Source organism: Mixophyes fleayi, chromosome 10 (genome assembly GCF_038048845.1).
Source record: "Mixophyes fleayi isolate aMixFle1 chromosome 10, aMixFle1.hap1, whole genome shotgun sequence".
Classification (NCBI taxonomy): domain Eukaryota; kingdom Metazoa; phylum Chordata; class Amphibia; order Anura; family Limnodynastidae; genus Mixophyes; species Mixophyes fleayi.
The window spans coordinates 76,695,797-76,712,373 of record NC_134411.1 but is presented as its reverse complement, the minus strand read 5'-3'; the positions used below and the strand labels follow the sequence as shown (position 1 = coordinate 76,712,373).

General features: G+C 41.4%; 1 protein-coding gene across 1 annotated transcript; it reads left to right on the top strand.

Annotated features, from left to right (window-relative positions):
• The first annotated feature begins 8,387 nt into the window (after positions 1 to 8,387).
• LOC142103512 (speedy protein A-like) lies at positions 8,388 to 15,226 on the top strand. The gene is made up of 6 exons (XM_075187544.1): positions 8,388 to 8,469; positions 9,282 to 9,403; positions 11,605 to 11,663; positions 12,231 to 12,316; positions 13,900 to 14,059; positions 15,063 to 15,226. The coding sequence occupies exons 1-6, from the start codon at positions 8,459 to 8,461 to the stop codon at positions 15,201 to 15,203; spliced, it is 579 nt and encodes a 192-aa protein (XP_075043645.1). The 5' UTR covers positions 8,388 to 8,458; the 3' UTR covers positions 15,204 to 15,226.
• Positions 15,227 to 16,577: the final 1,351 nt, after the last annotated feature.

Sequence of the window (16,577 nt, the reverse complement as noted above, 5' to 3'; positions counted from 1 at the left end):
TTGTATTTGTACTACGCTCACAATCTCTGTATCATATATGGCATGCAGGAGAAAAGACCTCTGAAGAAACCGCCCATTGAAAGGGTGGAGAAACGCGTCAACGCGTCAGTAACACCAGCAAACTCAGATGCACATTGTGTTTTTTTCTTTTTCCGTGTATACACGTTTTTTGGGATAATACAACGTATTGGAGCAATACATCTCTTTTGCACTTTATACTGACATCTTCATTCAATCATAAGGACTCTAATTTGGATTCCAAGGAGGATACCAGGAATTGTCATCAGTCCCTGTAAGGTACAGCAGTTGTTTGTTTGCTGAAAAAGAGACGGCTTTGCACTTGGGCTCCCTCATTACAGCCCATTATCACTGGATTTATTCCTTATTAAGGTCACTATTGTGTGGCTGCATTTACAATCTCAATGTACCTAGGGGTATTTATTTATCTGTTTTAGCTGTTGTTAATAGTGCTTTTTTATACCTAGAATTTTACTGTGAATTGGTGCTGTTTTATTGGGTTGCTGAGCGTTATGTGAGTATTTTATATATAATAAATATGTTGTTTTAAGATTTACCAGCACCGCACTTGCCTTTTTTCCTATATATGGCATGTACCTGAGATACACACACATGAATAATGTATGCTTTGAATATAGAGTGAAGTGGCTGTTAGGAACTCCCAAGCCAGTACAATGAAACTCGGGGTCTACTCTGAAGGCCCGGTGTTCGCTGGAGCCCCTAATGGTGGGGACAGACTTGGCCACGGGCCGACAGAGGGTCGAGTAACGTATACTGACTTAAGGAGAACCCAGGAGAGGAGTGATTGGTGGATAGTTGCGGGCAGGAAAACCAAGGTCAGAGGTCACAAGCACAGGTTCGAAATCCAGGGACAAGCGAAAAGTCAGGAGCACTAGCGGAGGAGCAGAACCCGGTTTTCAGGCAAATGGTCAGGGTCAGAAGCGTAGGTTCAGTGGTCCAGAAACAAGCAAAGGTCATACACGGGAAGTCAATCAAAGGTAATAATCACCAAGCAGAGAGAGAACAAGCAGGCAGCAGAACTGAGGACAGGACGCTATAACCGGCAGTGAGGCTTCAGACCTCACTGCCTTAAATACCAGTATCAGCCAATCAGAGCTTAGCTCTGATGTCACATGAGCAGGCTCTGATACCCACAGCATTAATCAGCCCACAGGCTTGTTAGTGCCTCTGCGCATGCGCCCGGCTGTCCCCAGCTGCCGGGACGCAGCGCTACTGCCTTGGCAACGGTCGGGTGGATTCAGGAAGTGACGTCCCGGTCGCCATAGTGACGGCTGGGACGCCTACAGGAACAAGGTAAGAGTCGCGGCGGTGCCCGCGGCCGCCGCGACTGCTAACAGTGGCACTCATGGTGTTTATCAAGGCTGAAGTCCATAGGGAGCACTGAGAAGGGATCATACATATTGTTGTTCTAGATTAGAATAAGATGACATCAGCTCTACAAATATAAATATATCTCCACCTGCGACTGTTTCTCCGGCCTGGTGCCTTGCACCTTACCAAGTCGCAGCAGGTCCCGGGACAGTTCAGAACAGACTGGCTGGTACCCTTCAGAAATTCCTGCCCGCTGCTGACCTCAGACGTCAAGCAATCGTTCCACTATTGGCTATACATTGCCACATATGTAAGTAGTTTTACACCCTGCATCGGAAGCCTCTCTGAAGAGGGAGCGACCAAGGGACAGTTACAACTACTAATTGGTTGTTTCCTCAAATACAGTCTCTGATATTCAGTTAAAGGAAGCTCAATTTTCATTAAAAGTTGATAATTTGTGACCGGAGCTTCGGCCACTAGACGGACCCCCATGGTCTCTTGCCTCAAGTAACATTGTCAACATTCTATCATCCATACATTTTCCTGTCTCCTGTCTGCCGTACCACTGTTTTAATTGCTTGTATTCCTGGTGGGTTCCCCTCCATGGTTCGCCAACCCCGTACCCCCATGTTAAGTTTTGTGTTGTCACTTATTTCTTACATTACTGCTTTGATAGTTTGTCACTACTTCCACTACCGCCATGACACACAGGATGTGTCCGCTTGTTCACAACAGACCGATTTTTGATTCTTCCACCTCTGGTCCCCCTCCCACTTACCTTCCCTCCCCCTTACTAACACCTCCTCTTCACACCTCTCAGGCATTGTCTTTGCAGCATTCATTACTACCATCCAACATTACTATTAAGATAGTCTCCCTGAATGTCTCCCTGATAGTCTCCTTGAATGGGCTGAATGTCCGCAGAAATTAACTATGGCCCTTCAACAGTTTAAACGCCTGAAGGCTCACACTGTTTTATTGCAAGAAACACATTTCACCCTTTCTCACCAAGGCCTCACAAACAAGACCTTTCCTTATGCTTTTTATTACATATCTCCTTGCAAGACTTGCGGCCCAGCCATCCTAGTTCATCACTCAATTCCGCTTACAGTGGACTCCACGATATTGGACGGCCAAGGAAGATAGAAGATTTTAATTGGCTGTATCTCCCAGACCCCTATGACTATAACTACTCTCTATGCTCCAAATGTCTGACAGGGTTCCTTCTTTGCCAATTTTTTTACTAAGCTCCTAAAGTCATCTAGGAGGTCATGTTTATTCTATACTAGATGTCAAATTGGACCGCTCGCCATCTCCTCCTACCTCCATGCGTTCCTCCAGTGATTCTCAACAACTTAACGCTCTGCTTAAGCTGCATGACTGTACTGACACCCGATGGGCTTTAAATTCATCTACACGCGCCTTCACACATTTCTCTGTTCCCCACAACACTCATACGTGTATAGACATGATCCTCTCTGATAGATCAACCTCTTTTCTATTGTGTTCCTCCGACATTTCCCCTATTTTCTGCTCAGACCATTCAGCGGTTTCCCTCCAATTAGACATTTATCCCATTGTCCATCCTCGCCGCTCTTGACGTCTTCATGATAATCTCCTCTCCATGATTGTAATGTTCCAAATTTAGTGTGTTCGTAGTGTTTCAACATTTTTATTTCTTGCACTTTAAACTGAATTTTTTTGCTGCTTAATTTATCTAATGGGCTTATTTCAGTTGGTGGCAATGACAGATCATATATTTTTTAAGCCACTGCAATGTTCTACATGAGGTCGCTGAAAGTCGAAAATGCCCAGAAAAAACCCGCAAATGCAAACACTATTTTTTAATATGAATGTCATTGAACTCTTTACAAATTGACAAGTATTGAAATATAGAAAAGATTAGAATATATCACATTTTTTCGGGGTGTGCAGCTGATACTGACTCTCACATGCAAACACCCTTTGTTCTAATATGGGTGTCTGGGACATCGCCAAAATTGGCGGAGTCTTGGGGGCGTGGCCACGCTATCTGCGTCAATCTTGACCTATTACAGCAGGGAGTGGGACCAGGATGATGCGAGTATCCCTGCCACCAACCACTTCACCAACGAATCAGGCAGGATTCGGGAGGTTGACATGCTCTCCCGGGAGTCTGGGAGAGCTCCCAAAAATTCGGGAGTCTCCCGGACATTCCGGGAGCGTAAGCAACAATGTTTTTTTTACAAATGAATGTCACTAAAAGAACCTTTACACACTGACAAGCATTGAAAAATGAAAAGATTAGAATATATACCTTCCGGTTCCTGGCTCTCCAAAATGGCCACCACCCCAAAGCGTGGGAAGGCAGAGCCTTTATAGACTCACACCTGACTGTACTGTATATGGCAGTGGCGTTTTTGCACTGTGACTTTGGCCACGCCCCACCAATGGCACAGGCGCCCACAGGATGAGGCATTGGCTTCATTGTAGTTAGAGTGCTCCCTTGCTGTCAACGGGGTTTGGGGCCACAACTTATAACGCCATATGTGTTACATATGCAACCTTTTCTTGGGTATCAAAGTGCCCAATATTTGTATTTGTGTTGCAAATAAATGAAGGTTGTGGCCAAATGGCAGAGCCATGACTAGGGGGTAAATGTATTAAGCTCCGGGTTCTTCAACACCCGCGAGTTCGGCGTCTTCGGTGTTTAAATTTAAAGCGGTTCTGCCTTGTAAAGGGAAACTTCCCTTTACAAGGCAGCGCAGCTTTAAATTTAAACGCCGAAGACGCCGAACTCGCGGGTGTTGAAGAACCCGGAGCTCAATACATTTACCCCTAGGGCTGTGTGACATGTGGCTTCTTTTACTCCCACCAAAATGTGGGGGGGTCATTGTTCTCTGTGCCCATGGCTCTAAAATATCTAGTTACGGCTCTGTGACACACACACGTCCCCGTCCCTCACTGTCAGTAGCCCCCTGTTCACTTTATTTCTATCTATATTTGTATAATTATTGTACAGCATTTTGTATACATTTCTTATTTAGATATTGTCACTGAGGTGTGAGGTGGAAATTTCAGCATCATGGATTTCCCTTTCTGGCCAGCAGAACTGGTACAAAGTCAGATTACTACAAAGAAACATATACAGATCTTTACAACTTGAGCCCTTTACATACAAAGGTCAGCGAACATTTGTATGTAGTTGCTCCGTGAGGACCACTGGTTGTTCTATGATATGATTGGCCAAATAAGAGTTTTCTGTCTCTTGATGCTGGGTGCTGCTTTTCAGGCCTGAGGATTGGTGACAGATTTGACTCACTCATGTTGTAAATCTGTATGTAAATTGATTTTTAATAATCGTAAGTTCTTATTGGTGAGATTTTAACTGTTGGATTAAATATTTTATTATACTAACTGGTACCAATCCTTCTATGCCCATCACAGCAAGGAACAGATTTATTTTGAGTGTTGTAGAGGGCGCTAACATGACATATTACACAACAGTTGATCTATTTCAAGAATTTATGACCATAAGGTGAAACTCTAAAATAAGTGTAAACTATTTAATAGGGGATTGTATATGATCTTTGCATTAATATTAAAAAAATGACCTCTGCTTTGATTTTTAAACATTTATTTTTATTTGAAGTTCTGCTCTATTATTAAAAAATATTAATTTGGTGTGTAAAGAAGAAATGAATAACAAAGAGTTTCCCAAAATCATGGTTCATATCTCAATGTTTCTTTCTGACCTTCACCATGTTACAGAGTCTTGCTGTGCCCCAGACACAGAAAAAAAATATATTTCTTTTTTGGAGGGGGTGGGATAGGGATAGGTTATTGATGATTATTATATAGGTTTTTGGGGATTATTCTATGAAATTTCAGTACAAGAGTCAGTATAAATTGGCATTTATATATGTGGCAGTATATAATGAGGATAAATGATTGGAAGCCGCCAAATGTAGTCATTTTGTTTGTAGTAATGATCTGTTACCCCTTAAGAAGGAAGAGTCTGCCGCACACAGCAACATCCCCACGGAAGGGGTAAGTGTATTGACTCTCTCCCCGCAGCCTGCCACTGTCTTCCAACACATATCGGAACAGCCTGACAAACCGGTCAGCTTTTCTTACTGTAACACAGACTTTCTCCACATATTAGAGCACAGGTGCCTCAGGACCCGTCTGTTTGTGACAGAACTTTTCCTATAATATACATTGCTATTCTTTTCATAATAGAGGACTACATTTTATGGAACTAGTCCCTTGTTTACACGGGACGCTTGTATTCTACACCGCTATTTTCTATTTATATGTTTGGAGTGTTGCTGGTTTCTGTTTGAGGACTGGTTTTACACAGTATCATATCTGCACTGAATGGCCATGCTCTATATGTGCTAAACATAGAGTATATTTCTTGTTGGACATCATACCTGAGCATTTCATATATTACTTGTTGAAAATGATATCCTGACATACTGTATGTCTTTTACCTTAGTGCACTGAGGATTTTGTATGTTTACAACAAAGATGTTTTTACAATAACCTTTATTGAGTTTTTCATCTTTACCATACTGCTTAATACACAGGCGCCTCGGGAGTCTGGAGGTTTACCTCTGGAAACTACAGTGTGTATATCTATCCTGGAGGGTTGGACCCCTCTCCCCCCACTATTCCCATTTACTTGCAGCCATCATACATTTTTCTCTGGGAGAAGCGCAAATCCTCCCAACCCCTCAGTGTTGTCCACACCCTACCAAAACTAGTGAAAATCCCAACCACATCAATAGTAACAGATAACATTTGTAAATGGATTTTAGTCTCTAAAAGCCAGACCCTCCTATGTTTTGTTTAGTTGTATGTTTCTGTCCACGTCTTTTGATAACAATAATAATAATAATAATAATAATAATAATAGAGAATAAAAGGGGGGTAATATAAAGAAGAACTGAGTACCTGAAATGTTGGTACCAATAACTTGACAAATAAGGCAAAGAATAGTAGTATGTACAGTGTGGCAATTTATATCAGAAAATATCAAACCAAGTAAAGTAAATACAAATAACTAAAAAATAAATAAAATAAAAACAAAAATAAAACAAATGTTAAACAAAATATACATAAAAATGCCACAAATAAATTGCCACACTGTACATACTATATTATTTGAGTCATTTGTTAAGTTATTGGTACCAGCGTTTCAGGTACTCATTCCTTCTTTATATTGCACCCTCTTACTTCTCTTTTTTCATTTTAAATATTGATTTATGAGGTGCTGCTTTAAACAAACATAAATTGGAGTGTTCCACCTTCTTTTATATATGCAATAACAGAGAAACAAATACAAAGCACAATAATAAATGCAAAGTGTGACACCCCTCACACACTTAGCGTTGAGTCTGTTCTCTAGAGATCCGCAGTGGCCCGTGGGAGGAGCTGCTGTGGCTGCGCATGTGCAGCTGCTCCTGTCGGTAATCTGGATATTGACACTGTAACAGGAGCTGCTGAACAGCGCAGCACTGACATGTACATCTGGGATCACCAATCCTGGAAATATTGGTGATATGGGATGTATTGGTGTTCTGGGATCACCAATCCCAGATTAAAGAGAGGGCCTCCCGACCAGCAGGGGAACCTCTACTTAACCCGGATCTGCCCAGCGATCCAGTCCGACACTGGCAGTTCAACCGCCGGCAGCGGGCCCCATTACCTCCATGGGCCCCGGTGCCATTCACCGGCCACACGCCAGTAGTTCCACCTCTGGTCCCCACATGAGGGACAGATGGGACGTATTTCCCACTCTTCATTTTCCTTAAATGCTGAGTGAACCGGTTAGTGCTGTGCGCTTCGTGTTAGGGAAGATGGGAGGGAGATGTAGGTGGTTAGAGGGAGGAGCTAGCTATGCTCTCCATGGCCACACCCCCTCCAGCTTTTCTCTCAATAGACCCTTAAGATTTTTCAGCTCCAGGCACATGTGGCCCTTAATCTAGCTCTGTCTGTAGCAGCCATACCCTCTGCATTGGCATTAGTTCCTCTATCACTGATACCATCTATGAATGCTGAGGGCAAAGTGCCCATGGATAGGGTCCTAAGGTTAACTGTTAATTACAGTTGACTAGATAACAGTAGATTTTAACTGATGTAACCTTTAATAGCCCTAAAAACAGAAAGACTGATATACATATGACTAAGGGCCTGATTCATTAAGGATCTTAACTTGAGAAACTTCTTATTTCAGTCTCCTGGACAAAACCATGTTACAATGCAAGGGGTGCAAATTAGTTTTCTGTTTTGCACATAAGTTAAACACTGCCTGTTTTTTCATGTAGCACACAAATAATTGATAGCTTATTTGTACAATGAAATTTAAAGTTGATATATGTGTGATACATGAAAAAACAGTCAGTGTTTAACTTATGTGCAAAACAGAATACTAATTTGCACCCCTTGCATTGTAACATGGTTTTGTCCAGGAGACTGAAATAAGAAGTTTCTCAACTTAAAATCCTTAATGAATCAGGCCCTAATCTTGACTGCATTCACTACCTAATGTTAAACTTGTGACAGCTTCCTAAAATACATTTGATAGATTAGTTCCTTTATGTAAGGCAGCATTTTAGCTCTAGTGGCCCTTTAAGTCTAGTTGAAACCATGACAACAGCTTTAGAACCTCAGTCGTCATCACTGCAGAGCAGGTTGTTATGGTGATGTCAGTTGTATATATTCAAACTGGCCGTGAGCTCTGGCACCTGATGGTCCTCACATCTCTGTGGATATTGGACACAGCGACATCTTGTGATTTGCGATCCTGAGCAATTTAAATTCTTTCAATATTATACTACATTAACTAATATATAAATATATATATCTTTATTTATATTATATTACATAGCATATTGCATTTAGATCTGTTAAGAAATAATCTATAATCCATAGTATAACATTTATTTACTTATTTATATTGAAGCTTCATTTAGTTAAGTTGTTTAGTCTTCAGTATTGTATAGTATTGTGTCTCTTGTTGATTTCCCCTTTAATTTCTAAATTTTTGCCCGTTTTAACCCACACCTTCTTTTTAATTTTAATTTAAACTCGTCCTTTTCCGGATACGACTGAGTCGAGGAGAATGGACAGGAGGTAAGTGCACTGAGCCAGTCACTACATATATTAGGTTATGGGGGGATTAGTGGAAGGGATCACTCCGCTAAGGGGCTAAATACATTGTGATGGTAGCTGTGGGTATAGTTGTGTCAAATATTATTCAGACTCACAATATCACTAGCTTGGGGAATATTCCTACGGAGCAGTACTGAGTGTATAGATGTGTAATTAAGTTTGTTATAGATAGTTATATATTTTTATGCTTCCTCATGCAAAAATGAGCTTTTATTTAGTGGGATAAAATATTAAAATAAGAGTGAAAAGACGGAGCACACACAATTATGGGGGAATTGTCTGATTTGTGGTTAGTTACAGAGTTTCTTTCCACCTATAAAACTATTGGATAATTATGGGCACTCAGGAGGTCCCGGTAATCGGGAGTTACTGTTATACTTTAACTGGGACGGCTCTATAACCATCCAGGTAATATAAATAATTATACACACAAATGTGATACAATAAATAAGAGCCTGGAACAAGTAGTATTTTTAGAGGAAAATTGAAAAATGTAAAATTAAATAAGGAGAAGGTTCTAAACTGTTAGTAGCAGGATATTGAAGTGTCTTTTTTATTCTTTTCACCCGACGCATTTTCAACCAGACCTGTAATCCTGCTAAGTAGCTGCAGCCGCATTTTACGGCAGCAGTTCCCAAATGCAGTATGTGGTCCTCATGTGCTAGGCGAAAAGATAGAAGCATCTCCTCATAAAAAAAATGATTTATAGCGGTGCCTTTATGGATGCTAAATCACTTCCCTTATATTTTTAATCTTTGAATTTACCACAACAGGACAACAGAAGACGAGATCCCTGCAAAGCGAAGAAAACTGGATGAAGACCAAAGAGACCATAGCAGCGTTGAACACTCACCTAGCCTAGGACAACAGAAAGCTGCATTCTACAAACTGCTGGGTAGGGCTTATTGTCTTAACATTTATTAATGTGTATTAAGATCACACACATTTATTAATATCATATTGTTACAATTATTTTTCTAAACACCATTGTAGAGATGTTGAATTCCTGCCCAACATCCCGTCTCCAGACCCCAGATGTCAGTGACAGTCGGAGTGTCCAGTGATATGGGGCCAATATAAGTATTGTCTGATTCCTAGCTCTGTCATTTATCCAAATAGTGTTTACATATGAGCAGTGTTTGTACAGTACAGAAGTGTCAGCCTGTTTCTGCCACTGTAAGGCTGTGAGTGGAGCAAATGTCTTTGGTATCCCAATATACCAGTCTACTGGATAGACCAAAAAGTTATTCCCAGATAATCTGACAGAGTGCAAAACTCAGAAAATGGTTTCAATCCTGAAGGGTTTAAGACAACATATTCTTTATAGTTGTAAATAACATTCACTTACTGTAGAACAGTCACAGTCGACACTTGGTAAACAATATTTTTTTTTTCGAAAATGCATCCGCACTGATGCTATGGAACATGGGAAATGTAGCAGAAATATGTAAGTAATAGGACAAGCAATGATAGGGAGATATTTGTGCATTAATTTGCAAAACAAATCATTATAAAGTGTAAAGTAGAATATGTACAGATCAGTTTAATACACAATATCACCTTAGGCATTGACACACATTGTATTTAAAAACAAAAAGTGCCCCTAGTGTGAATGCCACATATTCATGTTGCAGTACACAGGTCCCTCATTACACCATGGTGTCTGCCATCTGTATCCGCTATTGTAAAAGATTTTAAGATGGTAAAATTATAGGAATGTTTCCATATCTAATGTCTTATCTTAGGCAAACTGAGATTTTAGCCTCCAAATCACATTATTTGTTTCACAATGAAATTAGGTAACAAATTTAATATTCTAATTGGAAGTCAAAATCAAGACAATGGAATGAGGCCACTAAGCTTCCTGTTCAGGAGGAGGAACATTTTAACTATCTATTGATATTTTATTATAATGGTGAACATGGATAAAGGATACAACGAGCCACAATATATATAGAGGGAAACAACAAAATAGCACAAATGTCAAGAAAATGATCACATATAGAAATAAAAGCTATATTTTCAGATAATGTTAATGAGAAGAGAAACTTTCATATCCCCTCTACAGCAAAGAAATACCAGAAGAAATGATTCTGTGCATCGACCCCCCTCTCCATATATAAAGTGGGAAACATTTTATCTTTATATTTGACACACTAAGTACTTGCAAGTAAAAATAAATGCATTTATCTATCTGTAGATCCAAACTTCCTAAAGCCAAATTTAGCTTGGAAAGGGCCCTAGAACTTAAGGACAGTGTGGGTGGGAGATGTAGAGTTTTATTCCCCAGCCCAGACTAACAGGTGACATTGCAGAGAGGGGGCAAATATCTTCTTGTGGTGTGTAGACACTTAAAGGAGCTATTTGATTACTATTAAGAAGCAGCTGGTACCTTTGGGGCACTTGTCCCTGCTGTGTACCTGTAATAAGTGATTCAAGAGCACATTGTAATCCATCCTCAGCTGTCCTGCATTGAGCCCAGAGTCCTGAGTCAGCACTGTCCTGCTACCCAGCAGTCCTGATCCACAGTACGTGGTCAGAAAGGATTCAGTCAGTACAACCAGTAAAGAGGTGCTGCAGCAGCTACACCTTGTACAAGAAACATGAATGGCTCCATGCCTATAAAGCAGCCTGGTGATGGCAGCAATACCTCTTACATCTGGGGACATTGGTGTCCAGTTAACACTCAAAGTTGGTGAGTTGCTGGTTTGGCCAATTCATGCCAGTGGGAGTAGTGAGAGATGACCAGCTTCTGGCAACCAGCACAATCCAATAAAGCATGGTGGCAGAGTAACCCATCTATACGATTTCTATTTTAGTATGAGAAACTTCCATTGTAAGGTTTTGTCTAATATGTTACATTACTACACTTATAACATACTGAATATTATTTTATAGGTAACTGTGTAGAAAAGCAGGTGTCCATATCACCCAATGAGATGCTGTCATTTCCTCATGGTTTATAAATGAATGAAATGTCTGAATGGCAGCTGTGGGTAACACCAACTCTTCCTCACAGTTACCTGCAGAAACGTTGATATAAATATTCCCCACTATATCATATAACATTTGAACATTTCATGCTTTTCATTGCAGAGGATTGTACCATCAACAAATTCCTGGAAAGGGATCAATGTATGAGAATATCAGACAAGGTATTTATTTTATTGTTACTTAGTTATTACTATTTTCTTATATTTTTACCCAATAGTGTGTAATACATAGTGATCAGTCTGGTATTGCCTTTGACCAGGGTGATGCAAACTGAAATAGTGGAAGGTAATGTCTGATTGTTTGGATTTGGTTACAAATAGTATTTATACTTTTTGCATCATGCAAACAACTTAAAGGAGATTTCATCTGTATGTTTTATTTTTGTGTCACATTATGGAAGCAGCCAAATCGCTTCCACTAAGGGGCTTCTCAACATACACCAGCAAGAGGTTGTGTTGTGTCTAAGTTTATCTGCAATGTGTTTATACACTTTCTTACCTACAGTCCCAATTTGAACATCAGGACATTTTAAGCCACACCCCTGATCTGCTCAGCCCACATTTAGATCCACCAAACCTATGCCCCAAATCCTATAGCTATACCCCCAGTCATTGGGAACACGTCCTTCTGCTACAGACAATACAATTGAACCATTGTACAATAGGACTGCTGGGTCTGTACATATGTATTGCTCCATTCTGACTATGTATCTGGTATTTCTATTCTAGTACTTGCTGGCAATGGTGTTCATCTACTTCCAGAGAGCTGGACTAACTCTGAGCGAATACACCCGCGTCAACTTTTACTCCGCACTGTAAGTATTTTCCCTCATGTTTAGTCAGATACAACTGGATTACAACATGAAATATGTCCTACAGGAACTTATTAGACAAAGACATGGGTTATTTACTCACCTAATAACCAATTTACTGTATGTCCAGACAATAGAGGATATTGTGTTAGAACTAAACTAAACAACCAAATGACACAGGAACTATGGGGGTGAAGTCAGGGCACAGCAATGTACAGGTTATTTAGAATCTATAGGAAAAATATTTCCCCTCACTCTACTCAATCTGCAGCAAAACAAAACCCCATATCTGTCAGCACACCGGGCAGCACTGTGGGTTATCATTGATATCATGGTCATATATCTAATTTTATATCTCAGTTTATTGTGGCATTATAAATATGCTTATCTTGGTGGTTCTACATTAGTTTATCACTGTGGCAGCTGAGAGATACTCAGATGTGATGGAGAAAAATATTCAGAGCAGTAGAAGTTACTGATCCCTCTAGAGGCCCATGTTCTCCTCTGAGCATGCGCCTATAACACGCATTTAGCTAGGAAGCTCGATTTAACAAAAGTTTCTATCTATAAAAATATACTGTAGAACCACAACACACGCTCCAGCACCCAATAAAATATACGCAAACCCCCAGCTTGACCCCCTTCCCCTCTGTCCCTCCCAAATCGTCCCCACCTTGTTAAACAACTCCCTCCTCATCTTCCTTTTATCCCCCCCTATCCTTTCTTGCTCATCTCATGCAATCAAATATTACAACAAACACACAGACAAATTATATTCCTAACTTATACCCCATTCACACTGCCTGAAAAACCTGTGTTATTGCTGGGGCCAGCCAAGACGGCCCAGATCGAGGCTCAGTGTGAATGGTCAGACCCGGGTTTTTCACTAAAAACTATTGTAAAGTTAAAAAGAAAAAAAATCACAAGAGGAACCAATCAAAGCTCCTCTTGTGATGTTGCCAGGGAGACCCAGACAGACCCGTCTTCAGTGTGAGCACGTTCTACCCAGGTATTTGCCGGGGTTTCCTGCACTGTCACCCGGCAATATCCCTGTTCATAAACCCGGGATATTGCCAAGTCAGCAGTGTGAAAGTGGTATTAATGTGTTTTGATTTGGGTTCATATGTTTGTAATAGCTCCTACTGAGATACTTAGTAACAATAAGTGACTAGGCTGTTATATATCTAGTGTTTGGTTCTGACCTTGTACATGTACAATTGTTTGGTAAGTTATCTTTCTGCCTGTTACCTTTGTACTCAATGCTGTTAACATAAAAATAGAAATTTAAATAAAGAGATAAAACAATATACTTATTATATATTTATATATGAAAACCTCATTAATACATTATGCAGAGTAAAAAATTCCTTTAGAGTATTTTCACCAGAAGAGGGCTCTACCGCTAGGATAAATACACCCTCTATCTCTTCCACACCACAGTCTATTCATAGCCTGCACTTGATAAAAAAGGATCTGTTAGAGATATAGCAGCTCCACTTTAATCATGGTAATTAAAACATATTTTGTAAATGTGATGACTATATGGCACAAACGTACCTACTCCTTATGGTCTTCTGTTTCTGTAGGGAGCTTGCATATAAAATGGAGGAGGAAGAACCACTTCACTACACAATCTCTTCTTATGGTGAACGAGATGTCGGTTACAGGAAGTTCCAGAAGAACACAGAAGTCTTGTGGACCAGAATGGAGCTCCGGACATTTGTGACTCTGGAACAATGTGAAGAGGTGAGTAAAATAGTAGGATAAGCAGAAGTAGAAGAAATTTATGGACCACTATGGGGTTCAGCGGAAAAACACCTCTTGTAAGTGTTGTACAGTGTAATGTAAGAACATGTCGCTCTAATTAAACAAAATATAATTTCAGAGCAGTTTGGAGTAGTAATAAGTATACATTACACAGGGATGATGTATCAGTACATTCACACTGTGGCATCACTAGACTGTGCCCCAGGGTTCTAAGCTCATTGTATCAGCCCCAATTTTATTTTTCCAATTACTGCTCAGTGAGTTCACAGCTGACACTGTATCACCAAGGACAGGGTACAACATAGTACATGTAATTGACCCCAGATAGGAAGAGGTTGGCATGATCCTAGTGACATCATGTGATGTTCTTCAAACCAACCTCACATCCCACATCAATGTTGTCACCTTACAGCATGGGAGAAGCATGTAGCACCACATACAGACAGGTAAGGACTGCAGCTGCTGACTGAGAACTGCTATGGAGACAATACCACTAACACAGTAACTACCAACATTGTGGAACATTAAACATAATGACATTGTCCATCTGCAGATGGGGAGGTCTCTTAGTATTTACCAGTATCATGCTCTGAATGTCTAAGGGTAAAGCATTGGCTCATAGGGCTGTGCATATTGTCACTAGGAAATAGATCAAATGCTTTTCAGTGAGGTTAAATATAAAAGGGAGCGCTTTCCTCATTGTGCATGGACACCTTTATTCATCATATTCCTATTGTCAATATGAGCTAAAAGCGCTGTATCCCAGAGCAATGGTGGTCAACAAAACTGTGATTCCCAATAGCATGTTTTACATATCTGACAGTCACAGGGCCACAAAACAGATTCTGGACCCCACAGGATGTGCACCTCTATTCTAGAGCATGGATGTCCAACTAGACTGTGATCTGAGTGTGACCCTCATAGTCACCTGTGTGTCCCTCTGGCTCCGTATGTTGTATCACAGTTTGTTTTCTTTTATTAGGTGATGAGAGGCGAACACCACTTAATATGGCGAAGGAATAGAAGAAGACATCATGGCGGAGCGATCAGGGAATATTTCAGAAGACCATGTCATCTGTGTCACACGCCTCAGCCCTTTCAGTTTCCCTGCTGCCTGCTCTGAAGAACCTATGTAACTTCAGATGATTCAACTATAATCAAAAAGCAGAACTCTGGACAGCTTGCAAGAGAACAGATCAGATGTCACTGATTTACGAAGCGATGAAATCCCAGAGGATGCGATTGAAGAGGGCGCAATTGCTGTGTCACGGAGGTGACTTTAGTACCTGCAAGTATTGGCTCAGCTATGCCAGGAGGCGCGGAGTCTAACACGCCGCCGGTATTCACCAGGGACCCCCGCAAGGGATTTTGGGCTTCGCGGCGAACGACGTGCAGGTCGCGGCCCTCCCAGGTAGCTACTTGCGAGGTAAGGGCAAATCCGTGGAGGTACAGGCCGAGTCAGAACCAAGCGGGCAGGTAAGGTACAAAATCAGAAGGCAGAGGATAGTCAGCAGGCCGAGGTCAGAACCGAAGTATAATTGCAGGACACAGGGAGAATCCAAAGGCAAGGTCAGGAAGCCGGGTCAAACACAGGAATCAATGGATAGTACACTAAGGATGTCTGAAACGCTGGAGGCTAGGAAACTAGTTGCTCTGGCATCCTAGTGATGTCAGAGCAGGATATAAATAGCAGGAGCTAAACCCCCATTGGTGGGCAGTGATTCGGTGGCCAGCTGTCTGGCCGCCGACAGGAAATCCTAGCAGCGCGTCCCGTTGTCATGGCGATGGGCGCGCATGCGCACACCGCCGCCGGAAGGTGCGTCTCCGTTGCCTAGCAACGGGACGCTGCAGGAGAGTCAGACGTCCGTCCCTGCTTAGCGTGCAGGCGCGGGGACGGCGTCTGACAGTACCCCCCTCCTCACAATCGGAAAACCTATCTGGTAAGGAGCGTTGTTTAAGAAAGGCGGATAGTAATCCTGGAGCATGCAAATCTTATTTAAAAACCTAAGACCTCTCCTCTGGACCAAAGCCTTTCCAATGTACCAGGTACTGTAAACGTCCTCGAAATTTACGTTCTTCCAGGATTTGACTTACCTCATATTCGTCCCCCATAGTGGTGGGAATAGCATGAGGAACAGGGGTGACGTGGGAAAACTTGTTGAGTATCAGCGGTTTAAGGAGGGAAATATGGAAGGTGTTATGGATCTTTAGTGCCCGAGGAAGTTGGAGTCTAACCGTAACTGGGTTAATAATTTGAGTAACTGAGAAGGGTCCAATGAAGCGTGGTGCCAGTTTCATGGAGTGAACCTGAAGTCTCAAATTCCTAGTGGACAGCCAGACCTTGTCCCCAACCTGGAGGGCTGGTACGACTCTTCTGTGAATATCAGCGGAGGATTTATAATGACGTCCAGACTTGAGAAGATTCTGTTTGGTGGAAACCCATAGTTTAGCCATATCTTGAGTCATGGCATGGGCGGCAGGGACCGTGGGGGGAGGG